General features: G+C 42.7%; 1 protein-coding gene across 2 annotated transcripts in view; it reads left to right on the top strand.

Moving 5' to 3' along the window:
• ARRDC2 (arrestin domain containing 2) overlaps positions 1-23685 on the top strand; it is a 112075-nt gene extending 88390 nt beyond the window's left edge. Inside the window, exons 1-8 of one of the 2 annotated variants that reach the window (XM_068233947.1) lie at positions 4691-5114; positions 7529-7595; positions 8164-8311; positions 10253-10355; positions 10491-10747; positions 10833-10995; positions 20013-20164; positions 22169-23685. In XM_068233947.1, coding sequence (XP_068090048.1) covers positions 4841-5114; positions 7529-7595; positions 8164-8311; positions 10253-10355; positions 10491-10747; positions 10833-10995; positions 20013-20164; positions 22169-22222 — 1218 coding nt within the window. In that variant the 5' untranslated portion in view covers positions 4691-4840 and the 3' untranslated portion in view covers positions 22223-23685. Of the gene's footprint in view, positions 1-4690; positions 5115-7528; positions 7596-8163; positions 8312-10252; positions 10356-10490; positions 10748-10832; positions 10996-20012; positions 20165-22168 lie in introns of those variants that run through there. The other variant, XM_068233948.1, reaches the window with a different exon arrangement.
• The last annotated feature ends 2079 nt before the right edge of the window (positions 23686-25764 follow it).

The following is a 25764-nucleotide window of genomic DNA, read 5'->3' as shown; positions in this document are numbered from 1 at the left end:
GCCACTTTACATACCTGATATTTAACTCTTTCAGGCAGAGAAAGAAAAAAAGGAACACAGCATAGTTATTTGTGTGCTAGGCACTGTACATACACATGTCTATCTCATCATGTCACATGTCACTTCGGGTATCCTTTAAGTGGTTAAAGAAGCCTGCGTTCCCATAGACTAACATGAATTTCGGGCCGCCGCAAGAGCCGTGCATAACGTAGATATGCATTAGCATTAAAATGGGCACTTCTGGTGCAGTGTACAGCAACGTGGGTGGTATGAACTTTCCCATAGGCTTTCATTAGGCTGTGGTAGCAGAACGGCAATTTGCCACAACGAACCGCGCCAGTGTGAAAGAGCCCGGAGATGTACTCGATGTAGGTTACAAGCTATGAGAGATGGCACACCCTGTGGGGCACGGTGGAAAACTAAAACCTACTGCTGTAATACAGAAAATAAGAGGACATCAAAGCTGGGACACTGAACTACAGAAACACATGCTGTGGGAAACTGTAATCCTGAGACTTGGTTGGGGTAGGGGGCTGTGCATAACCATAATTTACTAGTTTAATTTATAGGCTACAGAATTATCAAGGATCGGAAGGAATGAAACGCATACATCACTCACTGTCCTGAAATGCTGCATTATGGTGGTGGGGAGGGTGGGTTCTTAGTCACATGAAGCTAATTAAGGCGGTCCCCTACTTCGATACAGGTGGTTTCTGCGCACAAAACTGGGTGCTGCTATAGCGGTATTGCTGTAGTGTGCGGGGCGCATAAGGGAAATTTGGGGTTCCAGCAATTGCCGAACCCCAAATTTCTTAACCCTTCGAATTGCAGCAACTAGGAGGGGAAATAGTATTTAACACCTCCAGGAACGGCACAGCCGGTGCACTAATATGTGCGACCCTACTTACAAACTTTATTTTATTCTGGGTGATTGTAAGTTGAGTTCTGTGTAAAGGCTCATACACACATCAGACTATAGTCTTTGGAAAATGAAAGATCACAGACCAATCTTACCACCCTTCATGTAGTATGAGAGCCATACTCTACACAGTCTTTTCTATGGAGCTGAACTCCACATCAGAAAAAAATCTTTGCAAGATGCTGCACACACAGATGCTGTACAGACACAAAAGATCAGTATCTGCAAAAGATCTGTTCCTGCCAAAAATCCATTCCTGCAAATTGCAATGATAGTCTATGAGATCTGCAGATCATCATACACACATGATTTAACTGACATTCATCTGCAGATCAAGCAATCATCTGCAGATCTGAAAATCCATCCTGGTGGATCTGATCTGCAGATGAATGTCAGTTAAATCATGTGTGTATGATGATCTGCAGATCTCATAGACTATCATTGCTATTTGCAGGAATGGATTTTTGGCAGGAACATAACTTTTGCAGCTACAGATCATTGTGTCTGTACAGCATCTGTGTGTGCAGCATCTTGCCAAGATTTTTTTCTGATGTGGAGTTCAGCTCCATAGAAAAGACTGTGTAGAGTATGGCTCTCATACTACATGAAGGGTGGTAAGATTGGTCTGTGATCTTTCATTTTCAAAAGACTATGGTCTGATGTGTGTATGTGGCCTTAGACATGGTGAAATGTGGATATAGGACTTACTTTCAGACAACTCTGGATTTGTAAATAAAGTATAAATTATGTTTTTTTGTTTCAATGTGCTTTTAAAGGTTTCTAAACTACTTATAACAGTTTGTTATGCTGTAAAGCCGCATCTACACGAGTAGATGCGGCCGCGATGCTCCTTATCAATCGAACCGCTGATGCGGCTCGATTGATAAAATCCGACAGGACGGATCTCCGCACCGCCGATTCCCAATTAGCCCTAGGGGCAGTTAATGAGGAAGAGGGGGCCAGCAAGACACAGTGGTGCAGTGCCGATCTGGCACCAGTCCTGTCATCCCAGCACGCAGCAAGGTTATCATCTGAGTGCACGGATGACAGGGCAGGTGCCTAATCAGTACATTGCACAGGAGGAAGAGGAAGTCAGGGACACTCATGTGTCCCATTCGTCTGCTGTCCACTCACAAAAAAAACAGCTGCTCCCTTTTTAAATCGGTGCTGACCCTGGAACAGCTTGTAGATCAGCAATCCAAATCTAGGTGTTGTTCACGAGTGAAATGATTACCTGCGCATGTGTGAGGCTGGCGCTACTATGAAAAATGATGGGAGTGAGGATGGGTGGCTGATGAGCAGTAAGGGTATAGAAAGATGTAGAAAAAACGAGGAGGACTGCTTTTTCCTCCTCCATATTCAACAGGCGACCCAGCTGAATAATTAACTGCAAGATTGAGTGGACCCAAGGGCACAGAGAAATGCAGAGGGGGCTGTGAGCTATGGCACAGCCTTATCAGCATAGTTATACCTTTAGGCTAGGTTCCCAGAGGGCACTGTGTTCCCTGTAACAGCAGGAACGCAACAAAACATATGGGGCACGTGTTACATCACATACAGTTAAAGGAGTTATCGGGCAATCTGTAAAAAATGAGCTTTACTCACCTTGGGCTTTCTCCAGCCCCTTGCAGCCGACTGTCCCTGCGCAGTTCGCCGCGGCCCACGTGGCCATGATTGACAGCGGTGCCTCATGCAGGCGCAGTAAGGCTGACCCCGCAGTCGGACTCTGTACTGTGCAAGGAGACCAGGACAGTGGCGGGTAGCGGAGCGGTCGGCGTGGGACAGTCGGCTGCAAAGAGCTGGAGAAAGCCCCAGGTGAGTAGAGCTCATTTTTTACACATTGCCTGATAACTTTAATGTAAAGTATGCTTTACCGTAACTGATAACACACGTGTTTTGCAGTAACGCACGGTATGCAGTGCATTATGATGCCGCACGCCATTATACCGCACCCGCCTCACTGTGACCGTCACATAAGTGGCACACTGCAGTGCGCGAAGCCACATTACAAAGCAGCGTTTATGCAGACAAACACACCACTATGAATGCAGCCCTTCTTTAGGCCCGGTTCACACTGGCAATTAAGTGGCAAACAGATCAGTGAAAACGGATCTGATTACTGGTCTATCTGATACGTTTTCACTCAGTTGCAGTTCAGCTGCTTCAGTTGCGTTTCCCCATAACCCCACCAGGATCCCCATCACCAAATGGATTTTGCTGGCTAGAACGGTCTGAAAGTTCAGTTTTCTCATTGCCCCAATGCAGTGCTTCAGCTTTCTTTACGCTAGGCTCAGCAGTCCGGCAAAATTGCTGCAAAACCAAATTTGTGGTCCGTTCAGTGGATTGTGCGGAACGTATGCGTTCTAACAGACCAATGTGAACGGATCCAAAGGTTAAGGCTGGTTTCACAGTGGGACGTTACAGGTGCACGTTAGAGCAGCCTGTAACGCACCCTACCTCACAGCAATGAAAAATCAATGGGCTTTTCACAGTGCCCACGTTGCGTTACTTAGTAACGCTGCACCATAACACAACGTACTGCATGCAGTACTTAATAAGCGGCAGAGCCGCGTTAGACTGCTTGCACATGCTCAGTAATGTTGGGGAGGAGCGGAGAGCGGCCAGGCACATGGCTAATTAATAGTCACTGAACTCAGTGACGTGCAGTGTTTACTTCCTGGAGCGGACGCTCTGTGCGGCGATTGGCCGGGCGGGACCACGTGATGTCGCATGCGTCCAAGAGTACACATCACGGACGCCAGAGTGAGCTGCACAACGCGGCTCACTCTGACGTCCACATCAGAGAGCACCAGGCGTTGCGTTAGGGGCACGTTATGCGACCATAACGTCCCCTAAAAAGAAACGTCCTACTGTGAAACCAGCCTTACATTGGATCTGTTCGCATTGCGTTTTTTTCCTCCAGTGTGAACCTGGCCTTAATCTCAGTTCAGGGGTACTTTCCGAAAGACAGAATTCTATTTGAGGAGGATTCAGAGAGAATTGAGGACATTGTTTATGTTATAGTTTTAATGTTTACGGTAGATCTGAGTTCTTTTACTATTTTAACTGTTTCATAACTAGTTCAGTATTTCAGTCTCAGCAGTTGTGCAGGATATTGCTGTGCTGTGTATTATATCCACAAGTGGGTGGGAGCTCTCAGGCTGTTTACTTTCTTCACATAAAGTACTGCTCTGGTTCCTGGAAATCCCTCCACTGGGAATAGTAGTATTTTTGCTGGCTGCAAAGTATTAATAACAAGTTCCCTGCTTCCAGCAGTAGTTTTTACAATACAACAATCCACTAGCGCACAGCTATCCATCCATTCCATTTAGGCGGAAGCATGAAGAGGTTTCGGGGATTCCCCGGGTACTTTTTTACATTGTTGCATGTTTCAGCTTAAAATTGCAAAATTACATAAGGCAGTTTCAATTTCGAAACTGTACATCGTCGTATGTGTGTGAATTGCGTATCCTGTGTATGAACTGCAACCTTTTTTTCACAGCTTCAGAGCAAAAGTACATTACAATGAGACGCATATAGTCTACCGGGTGTGTCTGTCATACAAGCGGCACCTGGCCGGGGCTGTAGCCTAGCCTTACGCATGCGCATTTGATTGTTTTGCACAAGGAGGACTTGGGGGAACTCTCGCTAGTTCAACTAGGCGTTCCCCCGCAGGACACGTCCACTTTATCAGAGGCGGTGTCTGCTATTGGCTCTCATGGTTTTGTTTTTCCTTATGACCACGCCCAGCAAGTAACTTCGGTATAAAAAAGACAGAAGTGACAGTATCAGGTCAGGATAAATATAGGAGGCTTTTTATTTGCTAAAGAAGTACAGTAATAACTCCTGTTCCAGCATATATATTCAACTTGGCAGCTGTTTCCGCCGCCCTGTTGGCGTTGTATTTGGATCGGAGTCAGGATGATCTTTGATAAAGTGAAGAAGTTCCTGGTGGTGATTGATTGCCCGGAGAATGACAATCCTCCCGTGTTCAGCAGCGGGGACACGGTCACCGGGAAGGTGCTGCTGGATTTGGTGACAGAGACAAGGCTGGAGTCGCTGAAGCTGCATGCTGAGGGTTATGCTAAGGTGCAATGGACGGAGTCCCGCAGCGCAGGCTCCAGCACGGCGTACACCCAGAATTACAGCGACCAGGTAGAATACCTGAATCTGCGGGAAACCCTTCTGCACACAGGTGAGCGCAGCAGCAGTCAGTGCACTCCCTGACCCTCTAATGTTACCTCGTATGCTACTGATACTGGCCGAGGCTGAGTCACCCTCGCCAAACAATGCAGTGCATCATACTACGTGCAGCTAGGGTGCCACACGATTGTAACAAGGCATGAAAAGTGGCCTCAGGCTACTTTGTACGTTTCTCGCCAAGTTAGAAGACTTTAGGAGACCACATGTTAGTTTTATACAACTTTTTTATTTTTAAAGAGGATACTTTTAATTGGTTCAGCATTCCTATAATAGAATAGAGATATAATCTAAAATTCGGTTTACCTCCTTTTTTAGGTGTGTGTGTGTGTTTTTTTTTTTTTTTTTTTTTTTTTTTTTTTTTTACTGGAATTGGCACATACTGAATCAAAATGTTGGAATGCCTAATTTATATTTGTAAAACTAATTATTAAACTACCCGACAGTTTGATTTATCATTGGTTCTTTGGATCTGATAAGCCCTGTGCAAGTTCTGGTAATCCCTGTGCAAGCTCTGGTTCCTGTACAGAAAACTAAAGCAGAATTGTTGCCTGGCAAATCGCCTGTTTTCACTCACTCTTTGCACAACCCCAAACCCTCAATCATTATATTGAAAAAAAAAATAGTTGTAGCAACTGCTATTCATGCAAAACCGGGATTTTTATAGTTGGGTACATTATGCATGTATATTGCAATTTCTGTATGAATTAGGTAAAGTACAGTATACAGTGCAGTACATGGTGGCAAGCTGTAGAGTAGGACTGGGAGAAAGGCATTACTTTGTTGCAGATATTCCTATTTGTGAGTATTCAGAGGGTTAATATTAAATGTGTTGGTACTATATAAATTATTAGTAATGTTACATATGATATGGCCACATCAGCAGTCTCATTCTGCAGTGAATTCTGTGTAAGTGCAATAGATATGCGCTCAGACATTTTAGTTGTACAGTGTTTAGTTTCCCCTGGATAATTTAGTGATGAATATATCTCTTAACTCTCCCACAGGCATTCTGAGTCCGCCTAATTGTACCAGTACTATGTAATAGTGTATTAGAAATCTAGGAATATCAGAGCTGTTGTTGTTTTTGGCTACTATACTAAATCAGTCACATGAAATGGGTGTGATGATCAGGCTTTGTGACTCTTTTCAGCCTGCTTTTTATGGAGGAGGGTTTCAGAAAGTATTGCACTTCCTCCATGACAGATCTTAAGTTGTGAAGGGTTACTGCTTTGGTGGTTTAAAAAAAAAATCTCCTTCTGTCGTATCCTATATGACCAAAAAAAAAAAACTTCATAAAATGCAACTTAACCCACTTTTTCTGTCAACAATCCTCATGCCTGGTAAACTGCTTTGACTTGTGGAATAGCAGCTTGTAGACTTGGCAGGGATTTCCTGGATCTGTGACCCCTTTTAAACTACAGACATGCCAGCATGTGTCCTGGACTGCTCCTAAGCTGAACTATTTTGGGGTTTGTCTCGCATGTTTGTAGCATAAAGGGCACTTATAGCTTGCAAGTTTTATTCAGACAGTGAGATATACATATTATTGTGTATGGGACAGTACAATGTTTTTGTGTGCAACAGATACCTGCAAGTACCTATTGAGGTGTGTGTGTGTGTAAGCATATCTTTGTATTTGTGCATTCTCGCACGCTAAATACATCACTTGAGTACAGGGCTGTGGAGTCAGGGCAATTTTGGGCACTCGGAGTCGTTGCTTTCATAAACTGAGGTGTCTGATGATTTTTGTACAAATACACAGCCCTGTTAAGTATTAGACTAGAGAGTCGGAGTCAAGGAGTCTGAGTCAGAGCCATTTTGGGGAGTCGGAGTCATGGTTTCAGAAACTGAGGAGTCGGAGTTGGAAGATTTCTGTACCGACTCCACAGCTTTGCTTGAGTATATTCCTGCTATTTCTCTTATGCTGAATCCACACCATACAATTTTTTTCCAGCATGTCTGATCTGAGGATCGATCTTCTTCTCTTTTTTTTTTTTTTTTTTTTTTTTTGAGAGAGAGATTTTCAGATCGCTTTCCATTCGCTTCTATGGAAATTAATTAGAAAATCGCTCAAAAAAAAATATCGATCGCCACATCGGACATGCTGGAAATAATCAATCTGGCAGTTAAATCTGCCAAAAAAATTGTATGGTGTAGATCCAGCATAAATGTGAGGCAGGAGTCATACAGGCAAAACTTGTTTTCGCCAGCACTGCTTTACGCGACTTCTGAAGTTCTGTGGTTTTCCTTTCACTCTGAGGCATTTAAACTCCTCACATGTGACTGACCACAAATTTAAAGGTACAACCAGTCTCACAGGAATTGAATTCAGAAACTTAAGTTTAGCTTGAGACAGGAAGTGCTCCTGCATTGTTAATTGAACTTTCCTTTCTTTTTCCCATACAGACAACGGCACACTCAGTGTTCTGACTGCAGGAAAACACGAGTTTCCATTCACATTTCAGCTGCCCGAGTAAGTCCAACTGTATTTTAACATTACATGTTGCTTTGCTGTAATAGCATATGCTTTCTTTTTTTTTTGTGGTGTAATCTGGGTATTCTGTGCTCTAGCGAGTTTCTGTAAAGGCCCATGCCCACAATGCAATTTTTTGGAATGATTTTTTTTGCATTGAATGATTTTTATTTTTCGTGATTAATGCCACCCACGACTATCATTTATTTTTGAATGACCGCCATGCTGGATTAAATTGCGGAGGATCATTGACTTTTGCAGGTTTTGCAGTGATCGTGTAAACTATCGTTTACGTGATTGTTGGTTCGAAGCTTGCAGATTCGGTCAGATGGAACTATTGCTTCTTCGGTAGAGATCCCTGATCCACCTGGCTGTGGGTATGTAGCTTAAGATATGACTAAGGTTATTCAAGTGGATCCCAAGTTAACGTGAACAGTGATAAAAATGAGAATAGGGAAGGGTAAGATCACTTGTCATGTTTTTATTGTAGTATATACAACTTTTGCTTGCCGGAAAAACAAAAGAGAAAATAAACGGTGTATTGAAACTGTTTAAAACCTTTTTACAGGAACTTGGTCACCTCCTTTGAAGGCAAGCATGGATGTGTTCGCTACTGGATTAAAGCCAAGCTTCACCGCCCATGGGCCACAGTTAAGAAAACGAAGAAAGAATTTACTGTGATTGAACCAATTGATATCAACACGCCCGATCTGCTGGTAAGACATGAAGTATATTCTTTAGTTCTTTGTGTGGGTTTTTTTTACATCCACTGGATGCCAACTCAGATACTGAGCACTCGATATTGATGCAAGAAATTCTACTTTTGAAGATGAATAAACCAAATTCTTGTCCAGCAGGTCTATAGTCATCCATGCAAAAGTTGTGTTTTTTGTTTAGTAAATGTTGTTGCAAATATTTACTTGCTTTTTGTTCTTCAAGTGCTGTGAAATATTATTTTATGAGCTCTTCACTGAATAGTTTCCGAGCCATGGTTAATGAGGCTTTCTGAAGCCATGACAGACTTTAATATATCTACAGGAAGGTCCGCTTCCCATAGAACAGAAATACAGACCTGTTGCCCTTTCACTTGGTACAAAAAATGTCTGACGATCCACTTTAACAATACTACGTCTAGTATATCACAGACTTCTCTATCAGCTCTCCCGACTCTACATAGAAAAGAACAAGGTCAGGAATTTTATAGACAGGGAACAAGCAAGGAGGGACTGCAGTAGAAGGAATGGAGATTAGGGATGGTTGTTCCGAGTTCATACAGGAATATGCGAATTAAATGTTGCCACTTGAAAATGAACATCAAATCCTGTCAAGGTAGGATAGGATTGGTCCACTTTCAAGCTGCATACATTTTCATACAGAATTTTCATAATCCTTTATGAAAGCGGAACGATTTACATCTCATTGACCATCCGTACTGGAGAAGTTAGTTTTAATGCTCCAATATGATAGATCACTATCTATGTTGTGAGACACGTTTACTCACTTTAGATTTCCTGAATGATCTTTCCGGCTTTTGTTAATCTAATAAGTGTACATCTCTTTAAAGTGAACCTGAGGTGAGTGATCTGGAGGCTGCTATATTTGTTTCCTTTTAAACAATACCAGTTGCCTGGTCGCCCTGCTGATCTGTTTGGCTGCAGTAGTGTCTGAAGTACACCAGCAACAAGAATGCAGTTAATCTTGTCAGATCTGACAATATTGTCAAACACATTATCTACATATGCTTGTTCATGATCTATGGCTAAAAGTATTAAGGTGCGTGCACACGTCCAACTTTACGCCTAAATGTCGTTTGAACGACTTGTCAGGCACATGACAAGTCGTTAAAACGTCACATACACACGTCCAAACAAAGCGGCCGACAAACTAATTTACATGTCGTCTGACAGACTGGACATCGTTCAACTCTTTGTTTTTACACACGTACGGACCTGACAGTTTGAACGACAGTTGCTCCAACTGATCTGTCAAGCGAATCAGGCAAACCGGCTGTTTTCAGTCGCTCTACTGCGCATACACATGTCCTACTTATCGTTCAAACGACAAGTTGGTCAGATAAATCAGGATGTGTGTACCTTTTTTTTAGAGGCAGAGGATCAGCAGGATAGCCATGCAACTGGTGTTGCTTTAAAAAAAAAAAAAAAAAAAAAAAAATATGGCAGCCTCCATATAACTCTCGCCTTGGGTTCACTCTACGCAGCCTGTCAGCATGACAATGACCCATAATACAGAAGGAATTCTTAAAGGGTATTCATGAATTTAAATAGTTGCTTTCACAGGAATTGTGCAGATTGTGTCCTAATTTCTAAGTCTGAATAGCAGCTATAAAAAAATTCCCTGTGATTACTGTGAGTTAATGCTAGGTACACACTATGAGATTTTCTGGCAGATTTTCTGTCAGATCTATTATTTCCAACATGTCCGATCTGATTTTCGACCGTTTTCTGTTCACTACAATAGGAAATCGATTGGAAAATGCTCGGAAATCTATTGTAAATCAGATCGGACATGTTGGAAATAATCAATCTGCCAGAAAATCTTATAGTGTGTACCTAGCAGAAGACTGTATTAATACTATGCCTAGTTGAAGATCCTACTGCGCTATAGAGACAAAACTTTTTTTTTTTTTTTCAATCTAGGCTCCTCAAGCTGGCACCAAAGAGAAGACTGCACATGCCTGGTACTGTAACCTGGGACAGGTGACTGTAACTGCCAAGATAGACCGAAAGGGATATACTCCAGGTGAGTGCTTATTGGATGGTCTTCTAATCTGTAAAACTCTCAGTATGTGTGTGTTTTTTTTTTGGTTTTTTTTTTTTTTTTTTTGCATGGCCAAGTGACAGCATTTAATATGATCTTCTCAAATCACACCTACAGGTGAAGTTATTCCCATCTTTGCTGAGATTGACAACTGTACAAGTCGCGCTGTTGTACCCAAAGCAGCCATTATCCAATCTCAGACCTTTATTGCACGGGGCACTTTAAAACAGAAGAAATCTGTAGTTGCTACATTGGCAGGGGACTCTGTACCAGCAGGGAAAAGAGAAGCTTGGCATGGACGGGCTCTGAAAATACCTCCTCTTGGACCTTCTATCATTCAGTGCCGTATTATTCGAGTAGAATATGCTCTGAAGGTACTTATTGTACAATGGACATCTTGTTCTCTTCCATTTTGGCTTTCAAAATCAGGAATTTAATATGTGTATTTTTTATTTTTAGATGTGTGTGGAAATACCTGGTTCCTCAAAACTGCTCTTGGAGCTACCATTAGTGATTGGTACCATTCCTCTACATCCATTTGGGAGTCGCACCTCCAGTGTTGGCAGCCAATATAGTGTTAACCTTGAATGGCTACGCATGACCATTCCAGAACAGCCAGAACGTAAGTATCCCAGCAATCTTGTGTCTGTTTGTGCAGATAACTAAAAAAAAAAAAAAAAAAAAACCTCAATTGTCTTATCCTATTCTAGTTTAGGGCTGCAAATAATGATGTAATTACTTAGTACTGGCAACAAAATAAAATTATATTGTATTAGCTAAAAAGGTTGTAATTCCGCCAAGCAGTGTTGATTTTCAGATGTCTCGGCAGCAAAAAAGCAGCCAGCATATCCTGCTGTGTGCTGTTTCCTATTTAGAGTGACTGTGTAAATGCAGCCATAGACTCAGTCTTTAGTCTATAAAGAAAGTGTGATTGGCTGTAAGTGAAACCCTCCACCAGCCCAAATGCTGCTGTAATCAGGGCTATGGCAACGTCTGATACTTTTATCAGCTGCCAAAATGCATTTAATAGCGGTTTACAGAGCATATTAATTTTTTATATTCCTGACTATTCAGGTTCAGGATACATTTTTAAAACTAAGAGGATAGACACAGGTGTCTAGGTTTACCATCAACTTTTCCTTTTGTAAGGCTTTGATGAATGTTGCAGACTATGCACATTGAGATGACCTCATGCGGTAATGCTGAAAACAGCAGAATTTACCGACCACTTAGCAAAATGTCAATTCATAAAGGCTGTTACCGCATGAAAAGCTGACATTACCGACCAGGGAGCTAAATTACCGACTTGGCTGCAGTTACCGACAACACATGTCAGTAAATTGTCAGCAAATGTCAATTCATAAAGCCTTCAACATGCGGTAAGCCTGGCGGTAGTTACCGACACCTCTGGTGAGGTCTTAACAAGTTACCGACAGCTCTGACAGCTCTGATTAATGCAAAGTGCAGAGATCCGAAAGTCTGTTTGATTCATCTGTGGAGAGAGCCAGTGAGCCGTCTGTGTGAATCATTTCAGCAGGCAGGGAAAGACTGTGTGACTCATCTGTCTGAGTCATCAGTGGGAGAGCCAGAGAGAGCCGTCTGTGTGATTCATTTCTGCAGGGCAAAGAGGGAATCGGGACACTGCTCTACTCTACCGCTCAATGGGCTGCGGTAATTTACCGACCTCCAAGGGCAGCTGGGGAAATCTTTATGAATTAGCACACAGACCGGGAAAATACCGAGTGCGGTATTTTCCCGACAAGATTTTGTTTATCGCACTGCTGTTTATGAATCGAGGCCAATGTTGGAGGGTCTGTGGTAAATACTTGACAAACAATAGCACTGGTCTCCAGTGGATATTACAGTTTTCACCGGGTGAAATTGGCTAATCTAATTATTACTGTATTTAACTTGTAAACATTCAAAATAAGTAAATGTGTTAGTAGATATTTAAAGGCTGTTTAGAATTACAGTACACCTAAACTGAGAGTAATATGGTGGCAGCCATATGTATTTCCTTTTAACCTATACCAGTTGCCTGGCAGCCCAGATGATCTTTGGCTGCAGTGATGGCTGATTCGCACACCTGAAACAAGCATGTGGTTAATCTAGTCAGACCTTAGCCAGAAACCCCTGATCTATATGCTTCTTCAGGGTACATGGCTAACAGGAAGAAGCTCAGCAGGCAAGCCAGGTAATCTACATGATTTAAAAGGAAATAAATGTGTTAGCCCCCATATCCATCTGAGTAAGGTGTGCTTTACATTTTCACAGGAATAAGAGATGCATCAAATTGCTTTAAAAAATTCCTTTAAAAATTCTACTTGCCTTGGCTGATTTTGTCATGAATAAGTCTATGAATTATTGACAAAGGAGTGTGTAGATTAAGGGCCAGTTGAGACGGACGCTTGCGAAGCGTTCGTAACATTGAGGTAAACAATAAGATTGTTTGCACCGAGCTTTTGCGCGCGTTTACACGATCGCGGCATTCGGGTCCCGATTTTCGCTAGCGTTCGAGCTGCCCCTGGAAGCAACATGTAGCTTCCAGGGGGCGGCCAACCGCGACGGCTAATGTCCCCCTAGGGGAAGAAAAAAACGCGACCGCATCGGAACGCAATGCGAAGGCTACTGAAAGCCTGACCGCGCAGCCGCCATAACGCCCCTAAACGTGATGCCACGCAGACGTCCGTCTGAACCAGCCCTAAGTGTTCTGCCCCTGCCAACCTTGGCCCTTATGCAATTAACTTTTTCACCTGTATTTTCTCCTAGGTGATATTTTTAAACTTTAATAAAATACCTTTTAACCACTTCGGGACCACAGTCTTTTCGCCCCTTAAGGACCAGAGCCTTTTTCTCCATTCAGACCACTGCAGCTTTCACGGTTTATTGCTCGGTCATACAACCTACCACCTAAATGAATTTTACCTCCTTTTCTTGTCACTAATACAGCTTTCTTTTGATGCTATTTGATTGCTGCTGCGAGTTTTACTTTTTATTATATTCATCAAAAAAGACATGAATTTTGTCAAAAAAATGACTTTTTTAACTTTCTGTGCTGACATTTTTCAAATAAAGTAAAATTTCCTATACATTTGAGCGCGAAAGTTATTCTGCTACATGTCTTTGATAAAAAAACAAACATTCAGTGTATATTTATTGGATTGGGTAAAAGTTATAGCGTTTACAAACTATGGTGCCAAAAGTGAATTTTCCCATTTTCAAGCATCTCTGACTTTTCTGCGCACCTGTCATGTTTCATGAGGGGCTAAAATTCCAGGATAGTACAAATACCCCCCAAATGACCCCATTTTGGAAAGAAGACATCCCAAAGTATTCAGTGAGAGGCATGGTGAGTTCATAGAAGATTTTATTTTTTGTCACAAGTTAGCGGAAAATGACAGTTTGTGACAAAAAAAAAAAAAAAAAAAAGTTTCCATTTCTTCTAACTTGCGACAAAAAAAAATGAAATCTGCCACGGACTCACTATGCTCCTCTCTGAATACCTTGAAGTGTCTACTTTCCAGAATGGGGTCATTTGTGGGGTGTGTTTACTGTCCTGGCATTTGGGGGGTGCCTAATTGTAAGCACCCCTGTAAAGCCTAAAGATGCTCATTGGACTTTGGGCCCCTTAGCGCAGTTAGGCCGCAAAAAAGTGCCACACATGTGGTATTGCCGTACTCAGGAAAAGTAGTATAATGTGTTTTGGGGTGTATTTTTACACATACACATGCTGGGTGGGAGAAATATCTCCGTAAATGACAATTTTTTTTATTTTTTTTACACACAATTGTCTATTTATAGAGATATTTCTCCCACTCAGCATGGGTATGTGGAAAAATACACCCCAAAACACATTATACTACTTCTCCTGAGTACGGCGATACCACATGTGTGGCACTTTTTTGCACCCTAACTGCGCTAAGGGGCCCAAAGTCCAATGAGTACCTTTAGGATTTCACAGGTCATTTTGAGAAATTTCGTTTCAAGACTACTCCTCACGGTTTAGGGCCCCTAAAATGCCAGGACAGTATAGGAACCCCACAAATTACCCCATTTTAGAAAGAAGACACCCCAAGGTATTCCGTTAGATGTATGGTGAGTTCATAGAAGATTTTTTTTTTTTTGTCACAAGTTAGCGGAAATTGATTGTAATTGTTTTTTTTCACAAAGTGTCATTTTCCGCTAACTTGTGACAAAAAATAAAATCTTCTATGAACTCGCCATTCTCCTAACGGAATACCTTGGGGTGTCTTCTTTCTAAAATGGAGTCATTTGTGGGGTTCCTATACTGCCCTGGCATTTTAGGGGCCCTAAACCGTGAGGAGTAGTCTTGAAACCAAATGTGGCAAAATGACCTGTGAAATCCTAAAGGTACTCATTGGACTTTGGGCCCCTTAGCGCACTTAGGGTGCAAAAAAGTGCCACACATGTGGTACCGCCGTACTCAGGAGAAGTAGTATAATGTGTTTTGGGGTGTATTTTTACACATACCCATGCTGGGTGGGAGAAATATCTCTGTAAATGACAATTATTTGATTTTTTTTTTACACACAATTGTCCATTTACAGAGAGATTTCTCCCACCCAGCATGGGTATGTATAAAAATACACCCCAAAACACATTATACTACTTCTTCTGAGTACGGCGATACCACATGTGTGACACTTTTTTGCAACCTAGGTGCGCTAAGGGGCCTAACGTCCTATTCACAGGTCATTTTGAGGCATTTGGATTCTAGACTACTCCTCACGGTTTAGGGCCCCTAAAATGCCAGGGCAGTATAGGAACCCCACAAGTGACCCCATTTTAGAAAGAAGACACCCCAAGGTATTCTGTTAGGAGTATGGTGAGTTCATAGAAGATTTTTTTTTTGTCACAAGTTAGCGGAAAATGACACTTTGTGAAAAAAAAAACAATACATATCAATTTCCGCCAACTTGTGACAAAAAATAAAATCTTCTATGAACTCATCATACACCTAAAAGAATACCTTGGGGTGTCTTCTTTCTAAAATGGGGTCACTTGTGGGGTTCCTATACTGCCCTGGCATTTTAGGGGCCCTAAACCGTGAGGAGTAGTCTTGAACCCAAATGTCTCAAAATGACCTGTGAAATCCTAAAGGTACTCATTGGACTTTGGGCCCCTTAGCACAGTTAGGCTGCAAAAAAGTGTCACACATGTGGTATCGCCGTACTCAGAAGAAGTAGTATAATGTGTTTTGTGGTGTATTTTTACATATAACCATGCTGGGTGGGAGAAATATCTCTGTAAATGACACATTTTTGATTTTTTTTACACACAATTGTCCATTTACAGAGAGATTTCTCCCACCCAGCATGGGTATGTGTAAAAATACACCACAAATCACATTATACTACTTCTCCTGAGTATGGCGATACCACATGTGTGACACTTTTTTGCAGCCTAGGTGCGCTAAGGGGCCCAACGTCCTATTCACAGGTCATTTTGAGGCATTTGTTTTCTAGACTACTCCTCACGGTTTAGGGCCCCTAAAATGCCAGGGCAGTATAGGAACCCCACAAGTGACCCCATTTTAGAAAGAAGACACCCCAAGGTATTCCGTTAGGGGTATGGTGAGTTCATAGAAGATTTTATTTTTTCTCACAAGTTAGTGAAAAATGACACTTTGTGAAAAAAACAATAACAATCCAATTTCCGCTAACTTTTGACAAAAAATAAAATATTCTATGAACTCATCATACACCTAACAGAATACCTTGGGGTGTCTTCTTTCTAAAATGGGGTCACTTGTGGGGTTCCTATACTGCCCTGGCATTTTACGGGCCCAAAACTGTGAGTAGTCTGGAAACCAAATTTCTCAAAATGACTGTTCAGGGGTATAAGCATCTGCAAATTTTGATGACAGGTGGTCTATGAGGGGGCAAATTTTGTGGAATCGGTCATAAGCAGGGTGGCCTCTTAGATGACAGGATGTATTGGGCCTGATCTGATGGATAGGAGTGCTAGGGGGGTGACAGGAGGTGATTGATGGGTGTCTCAGGGGGCGGTTAGAGGGGAAAATAGATGCAATCAATGCACTGGGGAGGTGATCGGAAGGGGGTCTGAGGGGGATCTGAGGGTTTGGCCGAGTGATCAGGAGCCCACACGGGGCAAATTAGGGCCTGATCTGATGGGTAGGTGTGCTAGGGGGTGACAGGAGGTGATTGATGGGTGTCTCAAGGTGTGATTAGAGGGGGGAAATAGATGCAAGCAATGCACTGGCGAGGTGATCAGGGCTGGGGTCTGAGGGCGTTCTGAGGTGTGGGCGGGTGATTGGGTGCCCGCAAGGGGCAGATTAGGGTCTAATCTGATGGGTAACAGTGACAGGTGGTGATAGGGGGTGATTGATGGGTAATTAGTGGGTGTTTAGAGGAGAGAATAGATGTAAACAATGGATTTGGGAGGTGATCTGATGTCGGATCTGCGGGCGATCTATTGGTGTGGGTGGGTGATCAGATTGCCCGCAAGGGGCAGGTTAGGGGCTGATTGATGGGTGGCAGTGACAGGGGGTGATTGATGGGTGATTGACAGGTAATCAGTGGGTTATTACAGGGGAGAACAGATGTAAATATTGCACGGGCGAATTGATAAGGGGGGGGTCTGAGGGCAATTGAGCGTGTGGGCAGGTGATTGGGTGCCCGCAAGGGGCAGATTAGGGTCTAATCTGATGGGTAACAGTGACAGGTGGTGATAGGGGGTGATTGATGGGTAATTAGTGGGTGTTTAGAGGAGAGAATAGATGTAAACAATGGATTTGGGAGGTGATCTGATGTCGGATCTGCGGGCGATCTATTGGTGTGGGGGGGTGATCAGATTGCCCGCAAGGGGCAGGTTAGGGGCTGATTGATGGGTGGCAGTGACAGGGGGTGATTGATGGGTGGCAGTGACAGGGGGTGATTGATGGGTGATTGACAGGTAATCAGTGGGTTATTACAGGGGAGAACAGATGTAAATATTGCACGGGCGAATTGATAAGGGGGGGGTCTGAGGGCAATCTGAGCGTGTGGGCAGGTGATTGGGTGCCCGCAAGGGGCAGATTAGGGTCTAATCTGATGGGTAACAGTGACAGGTGGTGATAGGGGGTGATTGATGGGTAATTAGTGGGTGTTTAGAGGAGAGAATAGATGTAAACAATTGATTTGGGAGGTGATCTGATGTCGGATCTGCGGGCGATCTATTGGTGTGGGTGGGTGATCAGATTGCCCGCAAGGGGCAGGTTAGGGGCTGATTGATGGGTGGCAGTGACAGGGGGTGATTGATGGGTGGCAGTGACAGGGGGTGATTGATGGGTGATTGACAGGTAATCAGTGGGTTATTACAGGGGAGAACAGATGTAAATATTGCACGGGCGAATTGATAAGGGGGGGGTCTGAGGGCAATTGAGCGTGTGGGCAGGTGATTGGGTGCCCGCAAGGGGCAGATTAGGGTCTAATCTGATGGGTAACAGTGACAGGTGGTGATAGGGGGTGATTGATGGGTAATTAGTGGGTGTTTAGAGGAGAGAATAGATGTAAACAATGGATTTGGGAGGTGATCTGATGTCGGATCTGCGGGCGATCTATTGGTGTGGGGGGGTGATCAGATTGCCCGCAAGGGGCAGATCAGGGGCTGATTGATGGGTGGCAGTGACAGGGGGTGATTGACGGGTGATTGACAGGTGATTGACAGGTGATTGACAGGTGATTGACAGGTGATCAGGGGGGATAGATGCATACAGTACACGGGGGGGGGGGGGGGTCTGGGGGGGGTCTGGGGAGAATCTGAGGGGTGGGGGGGTGATCAGGAGGGAGTAGGGGGCAGATTAGGGACTTAAAAAAAAAATAGCGTTGACAGATAGTGACAGGGAGTGATTGATGGGTGATTAGGAGGGTGACTGGGTGCAAACAGTGGTCTGGGGGGTGGGCAGGGGGGGGTCTGAGGGGTGCTGTGGGCGATCAGGGGGCAGGGGGGGGGAAATCAGTGTGCTTGGGTGCAGACTAGGGTGGCTGCAGCCTGCCCTGGTGGTCCCTCGGACACTGTGACCACCAGGGCAGGAGGCAGCCAGTATAATAGGCTTTGTATACATTACAAAGCCTATTATACACTGTTGCAGCGGCGATCCGGATGCCAGTAACCCGCCGGCGCTTCCGAACGGCCGGCGGGTTACGGCGAACGGGGGGCGGAGCCAGTCCCCGGCGGCTGATCGCGTCACGAATGACGCGATCGCCGCATAGCCACTCCCGCAGCCGCCCCCGCCGATGGGCGTATTGCGGTCGTTTGGGACCGGTCTTTGCCGCCGCCCATCGGCTGGGGGCGGTCGGCAAGTGGTTAAACCACCAGCAAGCAAACCAATGCTCAAAATAATTCTGATAGTACCTTTTTACTTACTTTTTGATACTTTTTCCTTTGCAAAGTGCTAAAAAGTTATCATAAATCAAAAATGAAAAATGTATCTCCTAGGAGAAAACTCAGGTGAAAAAGTGAATTGCATATGGCCCCTTGTCTCAAGCACTACATGTGGCTTCTCTTTAGAATGGAGGAAGTATTGGCAGCTCTTTCACAGTGGGACGTTGCGCTTGATGCGATGTTAAAGTCGCACAACGTGCCCCCTAACGCAGCACATGTAGGTTATGAAATTGGACGTTATTTTGCACTGCGTTGTGTCTCTCAGTGCACCGTTTTCATCGCATACTGATAGAATGAAAACGGCGCATGCGTTACATTTTTTTTAAAAACCTTACTGAGCATGTGCAACACACATAACGCAGCAAATGTATTGCTAAACGCACAGCCTGCAGCACTTTCTAAATATTGCTACACGTTACGCACAACGCAACGTGTGCACTGTGAATGTCGCACAGACTTTGTGTTGCTGTGCGTTAGTCTGCATTGTAAAATTTTCTAACATGCGACTTTAACATCCCACTGTGAAAGAGGCCTAAGACCTGTTAATCACATGTGGACCTGGTGCCTCTCTTCTAACCACACACTTACCTTCCCCCGGCAGGAAGTTTTGTAAAACCATAGCTGAAGGCTACTTGTATGCACATACAGGTTTTCAAACCATCCATCTGAGCAGATGGAAGTCCAGAAAACCTTATTGCTTTCTCAAGCAGCAAAACATAATGGGCTCTGAGAGCTTATGAAACAACTGTCTGATCTTGCCACTTGGATATAGATAGAACTTAGCAGAACTTTCAATGTTAATAAGTAAGGCAGTTTGTAACAAGGAAGAGCTTTCTTTAGTGTCCTACATGAAAAAAACCGGTTTGGTTTCAGTGTCATACTTGAAGTGACATGATGAGATAAACATATGTCTGGCAGTGTGGTACACTCCTGGTAACGGGATAGTGTTGAAGGTTCAGGAGGTCTTTATTTCCCCTGTGGGGAAGCTGAATGAGCCACATGTTATGTCACACTGACATTGTTGCTGTTTACATTTTTATATTTTTAATTTTAACCCTTAAATTGAAAATAAGCTTCAGGAACTCCAGGAAATGTGTTTATCATTAATACCATACATTTATCTCCATACGTTTTTATATTCACTTCCGATTTACTTTAAATCTGTACATTTTGTGTGTAGTTATCTCGTTAATTGTGCTTCTTGCTAATATCTGAAATCTCTTGCCTATGCAGCACCTCCTGAATATTCCTCTGTAGTTTCTGAAGAGGAGGACCAAAACAGTCTTGCACCACCTCGCCATGCCAGTATGGGATGTATCCTAGAAGGGCCATTTTATGCTTACATCCAGGAGTTTAGAAACCGACCCCCTCCACTGTACTCAGAGGTGTGCACTGCCACTGAATGCTTGTGTATTTTATCATATCATAGTGCTTACATTTTAATAGATTTTAGTCAGATGTAATTGTGAAATCTGGCATGTTTTGGACTATCTTTCTTATGGGAGATTCTCAGTAATTACTTTTAATTTTTTACAAAAGTACTCCCTTTATTCTTTACAAAAGCACACCCTGGAAAGGATCTATATAAAGATACTGGTCATCCTCCCTACTAATTTGCACACTACTTCAGTAAGTGCTTTTGAAAGTGGCAAACTCTGAGAATCCCCCATGAGGAAATAACTTCGTCTGAAACATGTCAGATTTTTACTGCCTACTGTGTCAACTGTGACAATATTAAAAAAGGTGCATTATTTTTTTTCTGGGAGACCTGTACATTTTATACATAAGCATAATAATTTTCTTCTTTTGTTGTGTATCACAACCATGTGACATAATTGTAGTCTCTCCCATAATGTTCTGAGGAATGCAGTTGACTTTCTTGCATTACTGTAGACCATAGAAAATATTTAGCTTTTCTGATATTGAGATATATATATATATATATATATATATATATCTCTCTCTCTCTCAATATCAGAAAAGCTAAATATTTTCTATGGTCTGCAGTAATGCAAGAAATATATATATATATATATCTCTCAATATCAGAAAAGCTAAATATTTTCTATGGTCTACAGTAATGCAAGAAAGTCAACTGCATAATATTATATCTCTTATTTTGGCTTTTCCTTGTAGTGTGACTTTAACAAAACTGCGATTTTTAACTGCGACTTTGCACTGAAAAGTAACTTGTAATTGCACCTACTGTAGCTGCTACTCAATTCATATAGGTGGGATTCATGGTACATAAACCATCCGCAGCTTCTTGTTTTACTTGCATGTACACTGACCTGTGTTTGTAATTCCCAGTGTATTCATGGGAGGCTGCAAACACTGCATTTATAAGCTTGGGTTGGTACTCTTACAGGTCAAAGCAGGTCCTAGAACTCTCCCACATTGCGCGTGAACCTTTAGCAGAAGTGCAATATATATGGCTGCCTTTGGAGTTTAGATAAAGGTGCCCGCTAATGATACACTCTTGATTGTACAATTTTACCAAATCTTTGTAGTAGAATGGTAAAAAGAGTAAATATACTTTAGGTACTGACTCGTAAGGCCCCATTCACACTTGCGTTTTGGCAAGTAAACGGACCGGATCCTGATCAGAATCGTACGGTTCCGATCCGGATCCGGTCCGTTTGCATCAGGCATGCATCAGGCTGCCATCCGGATCCGTGGGCAAAAAATAGCAATTTTAAGAAAAAAATGTTGGTCAGCAGAAGGTGCACCTGTAGAATCGGGTTCCTCTGCTGTAGGCCTCACCTCCACCTCCGACATTCTGCCAAACAGCTCCAGCACGTCTGTCACTGCTGCTCCACTCCAGACATGCTTGGCCCATGTGTCCCCATCCGAAATGGCCGCTTGGATACTCATAGGAAGTGGGGTAGAACGTCAGGTTTTTGTAGGCAGTGTGTTCTGTGCCTTCCGTTTCCCATTGGTTTCCGTGTTCCTGATGGTGCTGTCAGGCTCAGGTCCGGCTCCGGTCCGGGTGCGTGGGCCGGAGATCCGGACCCAAAAAATAGCGCATGTTGGAAAAGTGTCCGGATCCGATCCGGCTCCGGTACGTACGGAACGGACGCGTGTGAACGTCCGCATAGACTTTACATTGCTATGCGGAACGTAGATTCCGTTTGTACAGTATGCGGTCCGGATCAGAACCGGAAAGTCCGGATAGCGAACGCTAATGTGAACCGGGCCTAACATAGATGTACAAATGTGTGGATTATAAAAGTGGTAAGATTATATAATGAAGATTGTATCATTAGTTGGCACCTTAGGTAATACAGGCCCTATTTTCATACCCACAGTTGAAGACTTGCTCGCAAACTTTGTTTTCTAAAACTGTTATTTTCTGAAATCTGGTACTGATACTTTCCTTGAATTTTCAGGTTGATCCTAACCCACCTGTCACAGAAATTCGTCCACGTTGCATGACATGTTGAAGGCCAACTGTCAAGAAGTTAAGTTCTATCTACGTTTCAATAAAAGCAGATGACTCTTGCAAGACTGGACATGTCCCTTACCTTTAGCAAACAAGAATGGTTTGCATTCAATCAGAGATTGGGTTGGGAGAGACTGGCGTCCATTTCTACAGAGGGATGAAGCAAGTCTTCTTGCAGCTGAGACATGACCTACCACCTGAGATTACTGTGTGATCAGGATGTCAGGAGGATCCTTGAAGAGGAATGAGTGGATATAGATGATCAAGAACCACTAATGACACTGTGGCAAAGCTTCCAATGAATGTTACATTGAATCAAGGGGATGAGGAGTTGTATGTTTTAATGCTGATCACTCTGTTACAGTTGTGAGAAGGTTCCTTGCACAATTAACCTTTAAAAAAGCACCATGTTGAAGAAGGCTACAAACAATGTTAATACTGGTGTAAATTTACTGTGCAGAGGTGTTTGTTAAACTTTATAGTTGCTCAGTTAAAATCCAATAACTTGGGTTAAAGCGGAACGACAGTCAAGATTTCCCTTCCAGTAGCTTATAAGGCATTGAAAGAACAAACACTCCTTTAAATATAGTGTATGAAAGGATTGATGGGTAAGATTACATTTTTTTTTTTCCCCTTGGTTCCTTACCTCGGAGTTTAAGAGAGAAGACTTGAGAGCTTTTGTGTGCCAAAGGCTACGCAGTCTAAAAAATAGCAGTGTGCTGCTTACTAATCTACAATTGACATTGCTTTGGGCCAAAGTCAATTATGATAACTAGTCAATAAGGAGTTGAGGGGGGGGGGGGGGGCAGGTATTGTATGTTATGCCAAACTGTATTTCCACTTTAAAGTGGACCTGAACTTTTACACAAGACAGAAGGAGATAATAGACAGGCTAAACTCTCTAAATACATACAGGGTGCATTTCTCTAATTCCCCCTCGACTGTGACTAATCACAAGTTATAATTTTGTCACTAAGCTGTGTCAGCTGACTGCCACAGCAGAGCAGCTGATTGGTACACACAGGATATTAATGTCTGCTTCCATGAAAGCAGGAAGTATACACATGGCAGATTTATTGCAGGATTTGTATCAGCTGTAACAGAAATGTTTTTCTTTAAAGGATACCCGAAGTGACTTGTGACATGAGATAGACATGTGTATGTACAGTGCCTAGCACACAAATAACTATGCTGTGTTCCTTTTTTTTCTTTCTCTGCCTGAAAGCGATAAATATCAGGTATGTAAGTGGCTGACTCAGTCCTGACTCGGACAGGAAGTGACTACAGTGTGACCCTCACTGATAAGAAATTCCAACTATAAAACACTTACCTAGCAGAAAATGGCTTCTAAGAGCAAGAAAAAGGTAAAAAGGGGAATTTCTTATCAGTGAGGGTCACACTGTAGTTACTTCCTGACTGAGTCAGCCACTCACATACCTCACATTTAACTCTTTCAGGCAGAGAAAGAAAAAAAAGAACACCGCATAGTTATTTGTGTGCTAGGCACTGTACATACCCATGTCTATCTAATCATGTCACATGTCACCTCGGGTATCCTTTCAAGGTTATTATGCTGTTGTGTATCTTTTAGAGCAGAGAGGATGTTCTGGGTTTAGGTCCGCTTTAAGACTTCTGTTGTCAGATCTGTTTACAGACCTTGTTGATGTACAGCTTAGAGCCTGATGGGCTACATTTTTTGTGGAGATGGTCTTCTAGCAAAATGGTCAACAAAGGATTGCTGAAATCCAAAGACTTCTGTATTTAGTTACTACACAGCTTTTGAGTTGATCTTAATATTATTTGATGTACTGAATGTATGACTTCAAAAACAATATGAGTTCACAAGGATCTGATCTACTTAAATGGCTGTACATGTGTTGAAAATCAGAAGACTTGTTACATATAAAAATACAGACCTGACTTTGCAGCCTGGAAGTGATTCAGTTTGGCTCATAGGATTTAATCCCCTTGCTGAAGTATGCCTTAAAGGGAATGATTTTAAACTGTATTAATAAGTATAAAATGTGTTCTGGTTTTGTATTTAAGGCACAAATATAGGTAAGATTTATTTTTTCCTTGCCATTTTGCAGTATTGTACTAGAAGTGGGGTCACTGATATATAATTTTATTTCCAAATGCTGTGGTGCTAATGTACCCTATAAGACCTCATGTAATTATCCTGTAAAATATATTTTTTCATATGAAGATTGTTGAAAATATTACAGACTTTTGTATTCTTATGCCCTGATGGGTAAAATGGCCTCACTGTTTCACGGATATGTTCCAAATAATAAATCATTCCAGAATACAGTGCATAAGATGAATGCCAAATGTTACTGAATCTAGCTATATTGCAATGATGTTCTGCCATATCACAAAGATTCAAAGCTACCTTTCATATTTATCACTGTGTCATTTGAGCCAAAATTACATGTTTGTAAGCTTTTTGTACTGACCATTGTGTAAAATATTTTTTTCAAAAAAATAAAAATGTATGCTTTTTCACTAGAGGCTTCTAATCTGTGTCATTACCTGGTAAGGTAATCTGTGTTGAGCTATTCAAATAGGTGATTTAAGTGATTGCAATCTCAGAGTATGGAAAATCCCCCATAAACACTGAAGGGGACTTAAAGAGACACTGAAGCGAAAAAAAATTATGATATTATGATTTGTATGCGTAGTACAGCTAAGAAATAAAACATTAAGATCAGATGCATCAGTCTAATTGTTTCCAGTACAGGAAGAGTTAAACTCCAGTTGTTATCTCTATGCAAAAAAGCCATTAAGCTCTACGACTTTCAAAGTCGTGGAGAGGGCTGTCTTCTGACTTTTATTACCTCAACTGTAAGTAAACAAATGTCTTTTTCTCTGCCAGAGGAGAGGTAATTAGTTCAGACTGCTCTGAATGAATCATTTTGAATGCTGAGTGTTGTGTAATCTGCACATATTAGAGAATGGTGCAATGTTAGAAAAACACTATATACCTGAAAATAAAAATATGAAAATATTCTCTTTGCTGCTAATCTTCTAGTAATTATTCATAGTACACAACCAATTCATTATATCATATTTTTTTTTTCGCTTCAGTGTCTCTTTAAAGAGACTTTGAAGCAAATAAAATTTGATATTTTTACCTTGTATTTCGCTTCAGAAGTCTCAGCAGAGGTAAACCGCCGCATCCCCACGGCAAAACGAGGGCTTTAGACCCCCCCCCCCCCCCCCCGGGGGCAATCAAGGCAGCGCTTCCTGAAAGAGGCAGAGCTTTTTGCTGTAGCGCTGCCTCTACTGATGTCAATCGCTACGGATCTCCGCCCCTTCCCGCCCCTCTCAGTCAACCTTTTATAGAGAGGGGCGAGGAGAGGCGGAGATCCGCACGGCGATTGATGTCAGGAGAGGCAGAGCTACAGCTCAAAGCTCTGCCTCTCAGGGCAGCACAATCCACGACCAAGATGGTCGTGGATGTTTGCCCCGGGATTTGGGGATCTAAACCCCTCGTTTTGCCGCGGGGATGTGGCAGTTTACCTCTACTGAGACTTCTGAAGC

The sequence above is a fragment of the Hyperolius riggenbachi genome, chromosome 1 (assembly GCF_040937935.1).
Source record: "Hyperolius riggenbachi isolate aHypRig1 chromosome 1, aHypRig1.pri, whole genome shotgun sequence".
Taxonomy (NCBI): Eukaryota; Metazoa; Chordata; class Amphibia; order Anura; family Hyperoliidae; genus Hyperolius; species Hyperolius riggenbachi.
This window is presented reverse-complemented; position numbering and strand designations above follow the sequence as displayed.